The 17,646-nt window shown below is 34.9% G+C and overlaps 2 protein-coding genes across 5 annotated transcripts; one reads left to right on the top strand and one right to left on the bottom strand.

Moving 5' to 3' along the window:
• Window positions 1-1,570: 1,570 nt before the first annotated feature.
• Window positions 1,571-6,248, bottom strand: LOC112750871 (uncharacterized). 2 transcript variants are annotated; one of them, XR_003814509.2, is made up of 9 exons: window positions 5,673-6,248; window positions 5,495-5,597; window positions 5,028-5,107; window positions 3,366-3,695; window positions 3,085-3,161; window positions 2,486-2,516; window positions 2,323-2,391; window positions 2,003-2,093; window positions 1,571-1,905 (listed from the first exon to the last, which is right to left on the bottom strand). XR_003814509.2 is itself a non-coding variant. In XM_025799773.3 (9 exons), exons 1-8 carry the CDS (start codon window positions 5,760-5,762, stop codon window positions 2,044-2,046), a joined length of 804 nt encoding a protein of 267 aa, XP_025655558.1. In that variant the 5' UTR covers window positions 5,763-6,248; the 3' UTR covers window positions 1,571-1,905; window positions 2,003-2,043. The 2 variants fall into 2 exon arrangements, 1 of the variants encoding a protein (XP_025655558.1); XM_025799773.3 differs by having other exon boundaries at window positions 2,003-2,067.
• Window positions 6,249-7,452: 1,204 nt separating this feature from the next.
• Window positions 7,453-14,845, top strand: LOC112750870 (putative 3,4-dihydroxy-2-butanone kinase). Of its 3 annotated transcripts, none has more exons than XM_025799769.3 (20): window positions 7,453-7,787; window positions 8,717-8,790; window positions 8,871-8,934; window positions 9,239-9,351; window positions 9,433-9,480; window positions 9,886-9,957; window positions 10,037-10,126; window positions 10,668-10,841; window positions 11,082-11,165; window positions 11,453-11,508; window positions 11,869-11,999; window positions 12,063-12,155; window positions 12,292-12,356; window positions 13,109-13,252; window positions 13,336-13,376; window positions 13,505-13,588; window positions 13,673-13,746; window positions 13,840-13,952; window positions 14,036-14,131; window positions 14,468-14,845. In XM_025799769.3, exons 1-20 carry the CDS (start codon window positions 7,748-7,750, stop codon window positions 14,588-14,590), a joined length of 1,779 nt encoding a protein of 592 aa, XP_025655554.1. In that variant the 5' UTR covers window positions 7,453-7,747; the 3' UTR covers window positions 14,591-14,845. The 3 variants fall into 3 exon arrangements, with proteins under 3 accessions (XP_025655554.1, XP_025655556.1, XP_025655557.1); XM_025799771.3 differs by having other exon boundaries at window positions 7,467-7,787; window positions 13,115-13,252; XM_025799772.3 differs by having other exon boundaries at window positions 7,467-7,787; window positions 13,840-13,965.
• Window positions 14,846-17,646: the final 2,801 nt, after the last annotated feature.

The raw sequence follows: 17,646 nt of genomic DNA, 5'->3' as shown, positions 1-17,646 counted from the left end.
AATGAAAAGAACGTAGAAAATACTGAGAAAATTCGAAAAAGAAAACGAAATCCGCATAAAAAAGGTAGTTATATATATTTGCGCGTTAAGTCAAAAGTTTGTTAGAGATAGTAGCGCGTGAAGGAGAATTAAGTTATAACAACTTAATTAAACTTGATTGATTAAATGATTTGGATATAGAGTTTTATTGTATTATTTTATTATATCCAATTTAATTCCGTTTAAACTTCAGTTAAGTTTTGAACCAATAAACTTTTAATTCTACTAGTTCGGTAATCAATTTGGTTTTCCGAACCTTCATCTTAATTGTACTCCTCAAAACAAAACAACACAACACACCCCCCAAACACACACCCCGAATTTTATTTTATAGAGAAAAACCCAAATCAGCCCCTGACAATTATCTCGAAAGACAACGAGGTCCCTGACAAAAAAAAAAACCCCAACCCGGCCCCTGACAAAAAAAAACCCAACCTGGCCCCTGACAATTACATCGAAAGGACAACGAGGCATCTGTGCCAAAAAAAATCAATGTTATTTTTTTTGGCATAGGGCTAATCAGTCTCAAAAAAAAATTATCAGGGGCCGGATTGGGTATTTTTTTTCTTGGGGGCCTCGTTGTCCTTTCGAGATAATTGTCAGGGGCCGGATGGGGTATTCACTCTATTTTATAGCATAATTTAAACTTTATAAATGGTCTATTATCATTCTCAACATAAATGGTGCATTTATATTTTTTTGGGATATAATATGTTCTCTTTACAGAATTGGCAGATTTTGTTTTTGATATTGGAGTAGCAACCGTGTTTTTTCAAAATGTGGGTTGATGGGGTGTTATTCTCAAATGTGAAACCGTTTAATTAGATAAACAAAAATCGGACCGTTCGATTTGTGAGAAGTACAGAAATTGGACCGTCTGATTTATGATGATACAGAAATCAGACTAAGGGATTTGTGAAATCGGACCGAGGGATTTGTGAGAGAACAAAAATCGGACCAAGAAATTTCTGTTAAAAAAAAAAAATTTGAATTATAGAAATCGGACCCTCCGATTTGCGTATCTTTCACACTTCTAAAAAACACCAAAAATTACAATGTTAAGGTATATCACCACTTTTACTTCTATATACAAAAAAAAAGAGCGCAGAATTGGATAACTTAATTCCTAACAAAAGATTCATTTATTAATTAGTTGAACAGCAACACAAACTATTAAGAAGTATTTCTTTCGTTAAGAAATAAGAAATGCATACATGAATAATATTTGACAAAATATCCAAATTTCCTTTTTCTACCTACCTTTTTGTAGATTTTGTCAAACATTATCTATAAAAGCGTCACAAACGCGTTTCTTTCTTTTGGATGGTTAGATTGTCAAAACCATAGAGACTAGGTATTTTTTCCAAACTAAAAAAAGAAGCAGAATATGAGAGAAACAGGGGCATATGAATTAGGAAAACTTTCTAGTGTTTCCGTTATTTTTAACCGTTGATCTTAATTATAAAAAATATATATAATATATATAATTAAGATTAATAGTTAAAATTAATTGAAACACTGGTGTATGGTATACTTAAAAACTTTCCAATGAATTATTTATTGGAGAACCAAATAAAAAATTGAAGCTATGTTGAGCTGTCTTTCCCCAAGAATACACCATCATCAACCACTATCTTTTCCTATTAGACTGGGGTTGGTCCAACATGTACACTAAACTGCTGAAAAAATCTGTATAGAGAGGGGAAGAAGGAGAAAAACATGCATGATATATTACTAAAAGGAACTTCCGTTGGCTAAAAGTTCACTACATTATCTTTGATTCCCCCCAAAATTGGAAGATCAGCATGTCCCTTAACAAAACTCAACAGCAGAATCAGGCAGAAACTCCATTCTTGTGTGGTAATGCTGAAAATGACAAACGGACGACACGGCTCAAATTAGTCTTTCTTAGAGGAGGGAGAGGAAAAACAATATACTATGTATTGAAAAATTTTCATTGTACCATTCGCAAGAACTGATCAGTATATGTTAATGGACCATATATCAAAAGCCTCTGTTTTCCATCGTCTGAAAAGGAAAAATTAATATATTGTCTTGCAAGACATGAGAGAAGTATATGTTAAAAATAGGCATAGTTCTTATGAGAATAATCGTTTAAATCATATAATGTGAATTGTGATTTGAGAACCAAAAAGGAAAATGTCATATAGTGATTTAACCTTAAACCTGAGTGATCCAGATGGCTGTAAATTAGTGTGTTTTGTGAAATCAGTGATAGACTATCTGATAAAATCAATCTAATGGTGCGGATAGGAGCTGTACCTCCAAAATAGTTTTCGCTTCGTCATTAAATGTTTTGCAAAGAATTTCGTAACTCTTCTCAATCCCCATCTGCATTCAGGAATAAAACCAAAACAATAAACAAACGGTAGGAAAAAATTTTCCTGTTATAACAGAAAATCATGTAAATAACACTAGATTACACCTTTGAAGGCGAAATGGTTGATATGATGTATCTGCAACACATAATTATTTCATCAATCAGCAATAACAAAGCAAATTAAAAACAGGAATGGAAATGGTAGTATGATAGGAAAATCTTGAAGGAAATGGTTAGGCTATTAAATTGTGATAAAAGCAGACTGCGTCGTCCATAGAAAAGTTCATGGAAGTAAAGAAAAAAAAAACAGTTGCATGACCCCCCAAAGGTCCATAACATTGTGATGATCAAGTTGTGCTTACTTATGTTTAACTTTGACATGATTTCACAAGCAAACATACACTTATATAGCAGCCTACCAGTCAGAATATGGTCTTATTTGGATTTCTCATGATGACAATTCATGACTCGCTCTCAATTTTTCAATACATGTTCATGCATTATTACTTACACCTTTTATCAAGATTTGTTTGCATGTGTAATTCTTTTGGCCACCAAATATGTTTGTAAAGAAAAAAGAAATATCTTTCCCTATGGCTACACAAATGTGATTCTTTTTCTCTTTTATTCTACTAAAAATCAACATGCAATGACTTGGTAAAGGAAATTGATTCAAAGATTGCACACACAAGTGAAGATTTTACCTCAGCTTACTTAGATAGAAATTCAGAGCTAGTAAATTTGCTTTTTGAACAGTTAGCATGACAGCACCCATGCACTTCTACAAGAGAGTTAAAACAAAAAACATAGATCAGAGACAATAGTCAATGTAGAATGTTATGCACACAAAACTCAGAAAATTTTGCAAAAGAATCACAAGGTATCCCAATGAGGTGCATAAGAACTTCAACAAAATGGACATTAGTAAGACTATACATTAATCAAATAAATAGACTTCATTTCTTCCATAAGAACAATTCATCACCTTTTGGGCAATAAGCTCAATTAGTTGCATTAGAAACTTCCCTAACCCTTTTCCTTGGACACGAGGCTCAATCTGCAACTCATACACATAAAGGACCGGTACATCTTCTTCCAGAACAAAACGGTAATGTAGAAATCCAACTAAGGGGCCACTATCTTCCACACAACTAGTTGAAGCCTCTTCTGCACTCAACATCATTCTTGTCTCATCACCAACTGAATTGGCATCCTCGTGCACAAATATATAGTGTGCTTCTGGAGCAACCATTTCTCTGCGCTTCACCTTTTCTTCATCCAACCACTCAGATCCATAGGGTCCTTCCATATTTAGCTGCAGTTTTTGAGTTGACAAGTCATATGCTTTCGGGTCTCTTCTCAATGAATAAGCTAATGAAAAAACCAACCATGAACAAAAGGAGAAATGATACATATTGATATTCCTAGATATTGTAGTATAAAAAAACCTAAAAACAATCGAATTTCAATAAACTAAGTTGGCAAAGTATTCGCCTTGGTGGTGCTAAGACGCCTCAATTATGAGGTTAACTTGTAAATTACTGAAAAGCCCTTACTTCAAACTTTATCAATTTACAATTTGATGGCTGGTCAGTTTTACTTATAATTTGTTAACATTTTCATTAAACCAATTTGAGACAAAGCTAGTTCTTAATTTAATCATTTTTCTTTGAATAGCTCTCAATATCTCTCTCCGGGGAGTGCAACTCCTTCTCTTTGTTTGACATTCCTTAATAGAATATTGAACCAACACAGATTCTTTCTCTATTCCTGTTCAGCAGAGACAATGGGCTCCTTAAAAACTAGCTCAGTCTTGTTTCATACACCTAAAATTGAGACTTTCAACTTCTTAACTGAAGATTGCAGGTAAGTTTCTAGTGATCTCTTGTCATTATCAATACTACCTTGCCTTCCTTCTCAACTTTTGAAATACCCTTCTGAACAGAGCTATCATAGCTCACATAAGATCCAGGGAAAAAAGATGGGGGGTGGGGGGGTGGGGAGTTTTCCCACAAAGAAATCAGTTCTATAACACAGTAATGCCTTTAGACATGGAGATCAAGTAAAAGGAACAAACTTTAAAATGAAATAAAAAAACACACAAAAAGGATAAAAATGAAAAACTTATAAGAGAATGTAAGATAGGTCAAAAGCCAAGTTTTTTAGAAGAAACGGAAGCTGAAAACAGAGAAACGGAGGAAGGCAAGGGAAAAGAAGAGAGGAAGGGCTCACCAAAGAGAAGAGATCGAGATTAGAGAAGCAGGACTCACAAAAACGATTATCTTTCTCACTAATAAACAAAGCACAGGATTATCTTTCTCACTAATCCTGTGCTTTGTTTAGCTAATAACATAACATAATTGTGATCATTAATCAAGAGCAGCCACCAATTTGCAGTTAACAAATCTTTGACCAGATGCAGAGGCCCTATGAGCATTTTTTGAAAACCTCATCAATGAGGTTTCCTCACACAACCTCATTGAAGACTTTGCCAACTAAGTTTCCTATCACTTTACAAAACAAAAACATAATAGCAGATTTTCTCTTATTATAGCATAAAGTATAAAGAAGGGAAATATTTCATTCAATATATTATAGTAATGTCTACATCAAAATATTTCATTCAACAAATTATAGTAATGTGTACCTTAAGGAGGCTCTGAACATAGTGCTTAACAGGAGAGGATAGTGTATCACCGCATCCTGACTTCAAACACATAGATAGACCTAAAATTCAGATTGAAATAGGCACCTCAGATTTAGGACTTAGAAGAAACAAAAAAGATGAACCAAAAATGAATAAAAGCACGGTATTGCTAACACATTCAACAATTTACTTACACTAACATCTCAAAACTTATGGGAATATTATAATTGTATTATATGAGAATTCAATATTGCATTATTGCTAATACAGTTACAGTAGTTATAAAATCCGTTGCGTTTGTTTGTTGAGTCAGTAGTTAGTTACAAAGTTTACTTCTGACTTTTATATTGTGTAAAACCATAAACACACTTTGCAACTAACTAACTGCTGAGTCAGCAAAATAAAGGTAACTGATCCTGTAACTAATCTAACTACACTGCACAGTTTTCTATTTCAGAAACAGTTACCGTTATTGACAAAGTGGCGGAACTCAGGGAAGGAAGCAAGGTGATCCTTTTCGGCACGTGCTGATTTGATGGATTGCTCAACGGCTTTCTTCTTTGCGAGGACCTGCGAAACAATGGCTGAACCTGAAACAATGATACCAGCACAAAAAGGGTGAAACGACGGCGTTTGGAGACTCACCTCGCTACGTTTGGGCTTCTTCTCTCTGGTAATGGTGCCATTTTGGATGACACTGCTTCGACGACGCCGTTGCGGCGTCTTTGAATCCATAGCTGGTGCGCTCTGCTAGAGAAGACGACTTAGCTAACCCCTTTATTTTTTTTTTTTTGCTTCCTTGGGCCTTGGCTTCACACAAAAAAAAAAAAAAATAGCGAGAGGAAAAGAATAACGTTGCTTTCCGTGTATGTAAATTACGAATAAGGACAATTAGGATCTACTGCAGAAGCAGAGTTGCAATGGACAGAGACACCCGAATCCATGGCAGAAGGCCAGAAGCCAATATTCAAAGCTCATCCCCAAAAGAATCGGCAGAAGCATAAGAACCACCTATCTCATAGCATAGCTTCCAAAGGATAGATACAAAAATTACCAAAAAGCATAGCCTCATTACAGAGCCAGCACAGCAACCACAGTAGTACAGTACAGCAAAAACCGTTGTTCTATTTTATTCTTTTTATTAATTAAAGAGTCCAATTTTCATTGACTGGACATCTAATCTAATTAGATTCATCGTTCATGCGTTACACATGATTTTTAAGAAATAAATTAAAAGATTAGTTATATTTTATATGATAATTTTCCTGTGTAAAACTCTTTTACCTAATTTGATTGTATATGAAAATTAAATTTTTAATTAAAATATTAATTAAACAATTTTGTAATAAATTTTTTTAAAGATATAATACAAAATAATAAAATAACATAATATAATTTAACATAATTTAGTTTAAAATATAAATATTCATAATTCATTTGTTAAAACACACAATTGGTAAAATACAACAGAGAATTCTATTTATATTATTTAAAGGTCAAACTATTTCAAACATTTAAGATTTTCATGAACTAATTATCACACTTCAATAATAATATTGTCTAAATCTTATATTAACAAAACCAATAATAATTAGAATTATAATTTTAATTAAATTTTTATATAAATAAAATAAAAATTTATATTGTAATTTTACATCATATGAATTTAATGAGTCTCTATAGAGTGAGAATCTCTTTTCTCATTTCTTTTTTCGTTTATTTTGTCAATTTTAATAAATTTTTTTACACCATTTCTTAAGTATATAATGTATAAATAAAGATAATTAACACCTATTATATAATCAATAATCTATTATTTATCTATTTGCTATCTTCTCTATATCTATATTATATAAATTTATAAAAAAAAGTTGTCATACTAAAGATTTATACCCAAAATCTTTTAATTAAATTATAAATATTTTATCATTTCAATTAATTTTTTTTGTTATTTTACATATATTTAATAAATAAAAAAAAATGAATACATGCATATTGATCCACTAATCTTCTTATATAATGAAAATTGGAAAAAATAGTGTCCATTTTTTTTTTTCGTTTTTACTCTTAACTCGCAGCAAATAGTTATGCAATTTTTTCTTTCAATGAGTGACTTCCATAAAGTTATGATTAGTTTTGATAAAGCAAGAGCTATTTTTTATTTTTTTAATAATCTATTATTTTTTTCATAAAAGTAAGTTTAGAATATAAATAAATTTTTTGATAGATAAATAAAATTAATTTTATATCTGAAGAAGTAAATTATAATGTTTATCCATAAAAGTTAAAATGCGACCAAATCTACCAATAAATAAAATTATCATTTAAATTCTTTTATCATACACAGACTATATTTTATAGATAAAAAATTACTTTCATTGGTTTATGAATGATTTATGAGTCTTCAGGATAAAAGTATTAGTTTATTGTAATATTTTATTTTTGAAATTCCATTAATATTTTTTCCCCTCTTACTTGCTGCAACAAGCCAACTATCAACTCCCTCGCTTTCCTTCTCTTGTGTGTATAAAGAGCCACACCACCAAACCAACGAGGCAACAACAACAACAACTCTTCTTCCCTTTCTCTCTCTTTCTCTTTCTCTCTCATTCCCTCTCTTTTTCCAACTGTTTCATGCAAAGCCATTTCTAGGGTTTTTTTTCCAGTTCTCGCCATTCACTCTTTCAATTCCGTAATCGCTGCAAAGGTACTTCGTCGCTATGGCATTCCAAGCCAAGAAGCTCATCAACAATCCCGATGGTGCGCTCTTTCTCTCACTTTATCTTTCTTTCTTGTTCGCTTTGCTCCGTTCAATTTCTCGCCTGTGTAGGTGAAAGTCGGTTGCGATTTTGTTTTGTTCGTTTCTTTCAACTATTCGGTGCTCTTTCGCTAATTTCTTCACTCTTTCTTGTTTCATGAGGTGAAATCGCGTTTCTTGTTTGCGTCATTTTGACTGTTAGAGGTTCTTGCGTTGTGTTGACTTTAGTAGCATTTATCTTTGACTGAAAGGGACTGAGCTTAAAATGAGTTGAAATCGATTCTTGTTTTTGGTATCGGTCAATGAGAACTTCGTATAGCGGCTCTGATTTGATGCTTTGCTTTTAATCTTAGCGACGTAGTGTTTTACTATGAGAAGATATAATAGCGGTGTTGTTAGTTAGGTTCCTACCTTGGAGTTGCATTTTTACACTGGCGCGGCAGTTTCACGACTCTATTCTTTAGCGGCAAATAGGTTCTTGTTTTTAGATCGGTCAATGAGGACATTGCTTTTATTTGTTTTAATTCGAAGATGTTGATTCAATGAGGAAAGATGATAGCGGTAGTACACCAGTATTAGCATATTCTCACTAGTACTGTGGTATATGAAATTGAAAACTAGGAAGATAGTGCTTGTTTTCAGATCGGTCAATGACGACTTTGTGGAATTGCTCTGAATTGATGATTTTCATTTTACCTACTTTAGTTCCAACATGTCGATTCAAAGTGGAAAGTTGATGGCGGTATTATTAGCTAGGTTCCTGTTTTGCAGATTCTCAATTTCTCACTTAGCACCGTAGTTCCAAGATTGTGTTCTCAAACTGCTATATAATGTGAATATGTGATAGAAAGGAAGATTATACTTTATCTTGAACTCTAGATCTTTTGGAACAAAATTAATCTTGATTCTTTGTTAATATAATTTATTGTAGATGTTGTGACTGAATTCATTGAAGGCCTTGTGGAGACGTACCCTGGTTTACAGTACTTAGATGGATTTCCTCAGGTGATTACACATACAGAAACATGTATGGCTGTGTTAAATATATGAGAGGTGTCCATTTATTTTTGTTGGCTTGAATGCAGGTGAAGGTTGTATTACGTGCAGATGTTTCAAGTGCAACAAATGATAAAGTTGCAGTCATATCAGGTCTGTGACTATCCATCCGATGTTCCTTTTTGTTTTAATTTCTGTGAATTGTAGCATAGGATACTTATCGATGCATATAGGAATAGACAAATGGTTCATGAATTGTCGTACAGGATTTGGTCCACCTATTGTAAAAAGGTAGAAAGGTTGCAAGTGGGAAGAATGGGACATAGATCTATGCTATTTAGCCCTATGAAACATATCTAAGATCAGTAAAACGAAATATTATATGGTGCTTTTGTAACTATGTTTTCATACCCAAAGTGTTATCATGAAAATTTTTATCCAATCCTACATTCCACAGGGGGAGGAAGTGGCCATGAGCCTGCTCATGCTGGATATGTAGGAGAAGGAATGCTGACAGCAGCTATCTGTGGAGATGTCTTTGCTTCCCCACCAGTTGATTCAATTCTAGCTGTATGCTTTCCTTTTATTATGGATGGCATGTATATATCACACATCAGTTATTCTGAAGCATCTCTTATTATTGAAATTTAGGGGATACGAGCTGTAACTGGACCTATGGGATGTCTTCTGATTGTGAAGGTATCCTTTTTTTTTGTTCCCTTCGTGTTTGGGTAATACTTTAGCTCATTGACTTGTTAAATTACAGTCTTTAGAGTGGTCTTTTGGATCATCATGTATGTTGGATAAGCTATACCCAAAGTTATTGTAAGCTGTTAAATTGGAAAAATATAGTGTGAAAGATTAATTGTAAGATTCTTACGTTAAACTAATTGGGATCATTTCAACAAAAAAAAAAAAAAAAAGAGAGATAGAGAGAGAAGAAAAGAAAGAAAGAAAGAACGAAAATCAAAACATTTTCAAATCAACTTTGAGCTATGAATAAGTGATTTCTCATTTCTGCACATACGTGGTCTGTTTATGAGCAGTCATTAGGATTTGCTCTTGTTTTTTGATTCATAGTATTCCAAATTTGGGTGTTGACAGAATTACACTGGTGATCGATTGAACTTTGGTTTGGCTGCTGAGCAAGCAAAAGTTGAAGGTTATAAAGTTGAGGTACTGCTAGCCAGAATTATCTCATCTAGTACTTAGTTTTGTTATGTAGATAAAGTATGACTGAATTTTGCGAATGCAGACTGTAATTGTTGGTGATGATTGTGCACTACCACCGCCTCGAGGGATTGCTGGGAGAAGGGGCTTGGCAGGGACTATTTTGGTTCATAAGGTTCTCTCAGAAATCCACTTCTGATTTTTCAGCATTCTTTTATTTGCCCTGTTCACACATCCACTTTGAACAGCACTATTTTATGCTTGCATATATTGGACTTTCTGGCCTGTTTGTCAATGTTTATTTTATTTTCTTGTTGAACTTAGCATTGTTTTAAATATGATAGATAATTATGGTATTAATGCAAGATAGTGAATGATCTTTGGAATGAGCCTGGACGACAAAATGCCTTCCACACTATCTGCTGCTTCCTCTATTTTTCACATACCCCTCCATGTTTCCATTACCATCCATACTAATCCCTTGTCATGGGTGGACGTTCGTTTATTTAGATTAGACCCTTCTTTTAATTCTTAACATAATTCACCTTTTCCATCTTCAGCTCATTCATAATTCCGCATTTCATTTTTTGCTTCCTTTTTTCATGAACATTCAGTGGTCCTCCAATGGTTGGTAATCTTGCAGAACAACTCAGCTCTTCTCATGTATTATCATTGGTAATTTATCATTTACCTGCACATTTTGTTGATTGCGGCAGGTTGCAGGGGCAGCAGCTGCTGCTGGCCTTCCTCTTGCTAAGGTTGCTGCAGAAGCAAAACATGCCTCTGAATTGGTGGGGACAATGGGTGTTGGTTTAACTGTGTGCACACTTCCTGGTCAAGTTACATCAGATCGTTTGGGCCCAGGGAAGATAGAACTGGGGCTTGGAATTGTGAGTTTCCTTTAGTTAGGCACCTTCTTTGCAGTAGCGTGAACAGCTCGCTCTATGTTTTATGTTCTGGGATGAGTTCTCTGTTTACTTTTTCTTTTTTGATCTCCCTAGTCACTGAAGTTTGTCTTTATTCTCTACTAGTGCCATTTCTCATTAATTTACAAATAATGATGAATATCAATGCTACTTTTTTTGCTTTCTTTCTTTCCTTTTCATTTTATTTATTTATTTATTTTACAGCATGGAGAACCTGGTGCAGCTGTTGCTGATCTTCAGCCAGTGGATGTGGTGGTTTCTCATGTTCTGAATCAAATATTGTCCACGGTATGTTGCAATATTTTATGGAAAACTTTTGATTGTTGTGTACCGTTAACTCTCTAAAGAAATGTTCTTGCGACATTGTGGTACCACATCAAGAATAAAGTTCACTACTTGTGTGTTCGTCATGGACTTTGATGCTAATCATAGTTTAACCCAAAAGTTCTATCTTATCACAAAGTTCTAGTATTGCTTGAATAGGTTTGGCCGTAAGTATATATGTTTGTGTCCCTTTTTGGAGTTATCATTCCTATGAATGAAGTTACAATGCTTTCTTTTGGTAATGTTACCAGGAAACGAACTACGTTCCAATAACTCGAGGTGGTAGAGTGATCCTCATGGTCAATGGGTATGTTTACGGTATCATATATGTTTAAAAACTGAAATTAAGATTTTGTAGCTCTTAAATTCTCTTATATTGTTCTTGGGACTTGAGCACCATTTTATGAAGACATTCCTATACGTATATATCTGTGATTGAACTTAGCTTCATAGATATTCTCATCACACAACGTTGAAAAGCAATGTTTATGCTATCTACACCTATTATTGAAAATATACTGGTCTTCTCTTTTATTTATGTGCATTCTTTTTAGAATGTTTCTTTTTTGTGTGCGCTAAATTTTATCTGTTTTGATTCGAACCCTGGACACCATAATTTAATGCCTTCTCAAGTTTTATTGACCTTATGCAAGTTCTTCACTTGCAGGCTTGGTGGCACCCCTTTGATGGAGCTAATGATTGCAGCAGGAAAGGCAGTTCCAAGATTGCAGCTAGAGCATGGGCTGGCTGTTGACAGAGTTTACACAGGGACATTCATGACATCCCTTGATATGGCAGGTTTGTCACATCATTAATTCTCGTTGTGATTCATCAAGCAGTTCTAACTAGTATTTATTTCAGGTTTCTCGATATCTATCATGAGGGCTGATCCACCTATTCTTGAGCGATTAGATGCCAGTACCAAAGCACCGTCTTGGCCTGTTGGAGTTGATGGTCAGTAATTTCTTTAGTTGTTAATAACTGGATTATTCTAATAACTTGCCTCTGGATAATGTTTGTTCAAATGTAATATTGATGGAACCATTAAACTACTAGTTCATTGAACTTTTGAACTTTCTTCTCTTTTAAGGTGTTCACCCGCCTACTAAGATTCCTATTCCAGTCCCGCCATCTCCATCAGCAAAGGGCGATGAGGTATATACTTCATACACAGGGAATTACGTCATTTCTTCCATGACATTTAGCAGTTGTGGTTGAGAAGTAGTTAAAGGAAAATTATATTCAAACATGTTTGTTACAAGTTTATTTGGCTCATTGGTTAGTGGCATTTTGACATGGTTGAATATTTTTATTAGAAATTTACACCACCCTTTCCACATAGAAAAATTCTGTGATGAGTACTAGTATAACAACTTACATATAGAGACACTCAGGAAAAAATGATGTGACACAATAACAATTAAATTTACCTTGAAAAGCCAGTGAATTGTTAGACTTGTGTCCTTTCCATCCAAGAATCTCTGTGCTTTGTAATACTTCCTAGTGCATACTGCATCAACAACAACCAAGTCTTGTCCAACTAAGTGAAGTTAGCTATATGGATCAAATGATACCTTACTGAGTTGTCGTAATTCATGTTTATGTTTATGCTTCAGTCCACCATCAATTTCTGTACTTCTTGCTGGAAGCCCAAAACCAGCATCTGGCCACTGATTTTTCTCGTGATATCTTTGGCATGATCATAATATATTTCTCATAGTTATGATTATTCTCCTTTCTCACATGTTCATGCTATTGGTGAATCTGGTAAAAATAGAATTGACTTGTCAATATCATTTGAAAGCTGGTTGAGTTTTATTAAATCTATGTTAATCAAGTCAACTGTATATGTACTTATATCCTGATATAATTTTTGAAATATGGTTCCTATGTTTACTTTACATAAGCCACAGAGACGACCTCTGCAGCTAAGTGAGCAAGGCCAAGTCCTTGAGATTGCCATTGAAACCGCTGCAAATGTTATTCTAGATCTTAAGGACAGCCTAAATGATTGGGACAGTAAAGTTGGTGATGGTGACTGTGGATCAACTGTGAGTCCTGTCCTCAAAATTGTCTATTATAGCTGTTGAAGTATCATGGGAATTACTTGATTTATATGGTTCAACTTCTGCAGATGTATAGAGGCGCAAAAGCCATTCTGGAGGACATCAAAAAGTAAGTCTATGTCCTATTTGTTTAGGTATATCTTTGTTTGTACTCTTGGGGACAAGTTACTGCAAAAGCAATTGCCAATTTGAATTGTAATCACATTCTGACCTGAACTGCTGTTTTTTTGTTCACAGCTATCCTCTGAACGATGCTGCAGAAACTGTCAATGAAATTGGATCAACAATTCGAAGAGCCATGGGAGGAACAAGTGGAATCATGTATGATGCTATACTTACGCCATTGTTGAAGTTTAACTAATTATGCTGTTTGAGTATTGCTTTCAAGAAACTTTCTCTTTTCAGATATACAATTTTCTGCAAGGCAGCATATACACAGCTGAAACCAAGCTCTGGTTCTGTTGTCACGCCAAAACAATGTGGGAACTCCAATATGGCTACCTTAATTTCAGAGTTAACTTTTCCTTTTCCCTTTTTTACTGTCAATCCCTCATGAGTTGTTTGATTTTCAGGGGCTGAGGCACTTGCGGCTTCCATTGCTGCTGTTAGTAAATATGGGGGTGCCAGTGCTGGTTATAGAACCCTGCTAGATGCCCTTCTTCCAGCATCATCTGTTCTTCAAGAGGTCCTGACAATAGGTTTTCACTTCCCCTACATTATTTGGATGCCCTTTTATGGAGTAACTTACTGTGCTTTTTGGTTGAACAGAAATTAAATGCTGGGGAGGATCCTATCACTGCTTTTGTTCTGTCTTCTGAGGCTGCATTAACTGGAGCTGAGTTAACCAAGAAAATGCAAGCACAGGTGATACCTTTTGACCCGTCTTTGTTAAGAGTACAAATTTGATGCAATACTGAGTTTTAACGTAATAGCAGAGAACGTCTGGCATTCTGTTTCAATTATGTTTAGTTCATGAGTGATGCTCAAGCAAACTTGGTTTCATTTTACTTATGATTTGCTTGCTATTCTTTAATGAAACAAACATGGAGTTCCAATTTTAGGAAGCTCATTTTGAATTGCAGTTTTTAGCAGTTCGCCTCTAAAATTGAGAAAAATGCCACAACCATAGTGGCTTGTTTTTATCCATTTATTTGTTATTATTAAGTGGATTGTTGGATCTGATGAGGGAGTGTTATGTAGGCTGGGCGTTCTACTTACGTGTCTTCAGAGTTGCTTTCAACAGTTCCTGACCCTGGTGCCATGGCTGTGGCAACGTGGTACAGGGCTGCAGCTCTAGCTGTCCAGCAAAAATACAAGAGTTAGGCTACGTGCAATTAAGCTCTTCATGCGGATTTAGCCAAGTTTTGTTCCGGATTTTGTATCCTTTTAACCATTGGGCTCTCCGCTTATGTCTTTTTTGCATAAAGCTGAGAGAGCGATTGCATATACGCCAAATTTTACAGTGGATGTAAATTTCAAAAACTTGATAACTACAGTCGGACAATGATATACATCTATCTCATTGTGAGCCCTGTGCTTGTAATATTCATCGTTGGTTTATTCATTCTTTTATGCTCATTTTTTTTATCCTATGACCATCTCTTTGCGTCCTCCTCCTCAGTTTTGGCATTACTGTCTTTTCTACCGGTGTTTCTAATGCAATTTAACTTCTGCAATTTTCCCTTCGTAATCAGTAATATTGTTTTTATTGGGATGATATTTCTGTGCAGTTTTTGTAGCTGTGGTATAGATTAGGATATGTATTGTTGCTTTATAGAAAACAAAGTCGGGTTACGTGAACCGTTTCTACGTTGAAAATATCTTATGGTTCTTGTTTCTTGATAATGATATAGAACAAGTAGCATCTTCTGGGTTAACATTATTCCAGTTTGGCAATGACAATCTAGTGTTAAAATAATGAGGGAAAAAAAATGTAGCAAATATACGAGTATGGATAATCTAACATCCTAAAAATACTTACTAGTGGTGCACTGGTCTCTCTCAAAAAGAACATACATATTTGCATATAAGTTTTTTCCTTTTTATTTAATGTTAATATTTGCATCATAATTATGAGTGTCATATTTGTTGGCAATATTTGCATGAAAGGACGTGAAGAGAATCCCCGAAAGTGATTGGCGTGATGGATCCGTCGTTTTCTGGTGAAGGTGAGTCATGAGTTTTGATGCATGGAGTTTATCTCTCCATTCGGACCTGCAATGAACTTGGTTATTGTGACGACCGAGTGATATGATGGTCTCTTCTTATAAACATGCGCGACATGGAACTTCAGACTTCCATTGGATTTGGATGGGCGACATGTTGTATTCTTATAAACATGCCCGCCCTTTCCGCTTAGTAATGCTTCTGCCACTCTTCCACTCCCACTCTCAGCTACACCACAAACAAACGTGTCATCACACCACCACCCATTACGTTTTGCTTCACTCATCCCATGTTTTCTGTTCTTGCTAAACTTAGCAAAAATGTAAAAGATTAAAGTAAATTAAAAGTGAGTTTTTTACTTGTGGTATAGAATAACTTGATTACGAGGAAGATAAGTATAAAATAATACACTAAAAAACACGAGCTAAATAAGTATGGATTTGGATCCTCTAAAGTTTGAATTTCACTTTAGAGAATAAAGTGTGATCTTCTATTCTTGAATAGTTTCTCTTTCATATTTATTATTGGTCCCACCTATGAAATCAACGGTGACTCTAAAGTGAAATTCAAACTTTAGAGAATCCAAATCCAATAAGTATAATGCAACTTCTTAAAGCCACTTGTAATAAAAATAAGAGAAAATGACAAATAGGTCCCTGATTTTTTTTTGCGGACATTTTCGTCCCCGAAAAATGGAAAATACATTCATGTCACTGACCCCTCCAAAATGTGGACAAATTTACCTCTCCGTTAAAGTCACTTCGTTAAACCCAACGGAAAACGCTAACGTGGCTCCCATGGTGCTGACCTGGCCGTTACAGGGTGACACGTGGACTATAGGTTCTGAAAAGAGGACGTATTAGTCCCCATGCTCTAAAACGATGCCGTTTTTGTCCGACCCCCAATCTTTAAAATTCTTGAGTCCTAATCCTTCGAATGCATAGATAGGGTGAAGTGGGTGAACGAAGAAAGGGTGCTTTTCATCCCATGGTGTCCGATGGAGTATCATGTAGCTCGAGAAGAAGTGGAGGTGGAGGAAGACAAGATCAGTTCGCTGAAGGCTCGGTTCCTAACGGGAAGGATGGCAAAGATGACATCTTACCAAAGTGCTTTTGTGGAGAAAATGCAATCCTGTTCATGTCGAAGACGAGTAGCAATCCCAACAGATTATTTCTGGGATGTCCATTTTATAAGGTATGTAAAGCAACTCTGTGAAACTCTGTTTGTATTAGGGTTTATCTCCAAAATCATATTTTTTTTCTGAGTTTTATGGATTGATCTTATGTAGGTAAGACAACCCTATTGTAAGTTCTTTTTGTGGTTGAATGAGCATATTGCAAGACTTAGGATGAGGGATACAAGGTATCTGGAAGAGAAAAAAAAATTGGTGATGTTGAAGAGCATCACTGGAAGGAAGATGTGAAAAACAGGATCAGATTTTTTTAGAAGAGAATAGTAGCTTTAGAGATGAAAAAAAATCCAACAGGGTGGTGTATATGTGTGAATTTAATTGTCCTGATTGTTGCTGTTTTAAGTTGTAAGAATTGATCAATGGTTGAAAATGATAAATGTGGTAATTTCTTGCTAGAAAAATTCAACATGTCCTTTTTATAAATGTATCAGTATTTAGCCTGTATGTTGCAATGTATATTTGAAATGAAGGCTGGCAAAATCACAGGTAATCAAACATTCAAGAACACACATTAAAGCTGTGTAAGTAAACATTCATGATTAGAACTGACACTAAATATAAAAAGAAAACCAGTTTACTAGTAATGTCTACACATGTATGGCATGCTACCATTAACAAGTTTTTACTTGACCAATAACGGCTAACCAAAGAACAGCTAACAAAAAAAGGGAAGTTGTATGTGGAATTTGCCATTAAGAATTATAACAGCACACATTTATCCTAAAATAACCTAATGGCATGACTATTCATTCATGGGGATCCTTAGATGTTGACACACTTGGTATAGTTGGTAGTGGAGCCTCCTGATTCTGTTAAGCAGTTTGTGTGTTAGATGGAGTTAGTCTTTGGGAGACTTCTTGAACTGGTGTTGCCTGCTGTATGTTAGATGGTGTTGGTCCTTGATCAAGTGGAGCTGGTGGCCTGAAAATCTTCTACTTTGGTTTGAACTTTGATGGTTTCGGGCGACTTGTGTCATTGACCATGGATGGAGCTTTTCCTGGAGGCTTAAATGGATGGCTTG

The sequence above is a fragment of the Arachis hypogaea genome, chromosome 15, assembly GCF_003086295.3.
Source record: "Arachis hypogaea cultivar Tifrunner chromosome 15, arahy.Tifrunner.gnm2.J5K5, whole genome shotgun sequence".
NCBI classification, from domain to species: Eukaryota; Viridiplantae; Streptophyta; class Magnoliopsida; order Fabales; family Fabaceae; genus Arachis; species Arachis hypogaea.
Note: the sequence above shows the minus strand (reverse complement) of the source record. Positions and strands in the feature narration are given on the sequence as shown.

Bases quoted from the DNA above. Each gene is read 5' to 3' on its own strand.
- LOC112750871 (XM_025799773.3), bottom strand. From the start codon at position 5,762: ATGGATTCAAAGACGCCGCAACGGCGTCGTCGAAGCAGTGTCATCCAA. The intron at 2,517-3,084 runs GTAAAATCTTCA...TATGTGTTGCAG, and splicing joins TTCTATCTAAGTAAGCTGAG to ATACATCATATCAACCATTT. The intron at 2,392-2,485 runs GTGTAATCTAGT...TCCTGAATGCAG, and splicing joins CAACCATTTCGCCTTCAAAG to ATGGGGATTGAGAAGAGTTA.
- LOC112750870 (XM_025799769.3), top strand. From the start codon at position 7,748: ATGGCATTCCAAGCCAAGAAGCTCATCAACAATCCCGATG. The intron at 11,509-11,868 runs GTATGTTTACGG...CTTCACTTGCAG, and splicing joins GTGATCCTCATGGTCAATGG to GCTTGGTGGCACCCCTTTGA. The intron at 13,253-13,335 runs GTGAGTCCTGTC...CAACTTCTGCAG, and splicing joins ATGGTGACTGTGGATCAACT to ATGTATAGAGGCGCAAAAGC.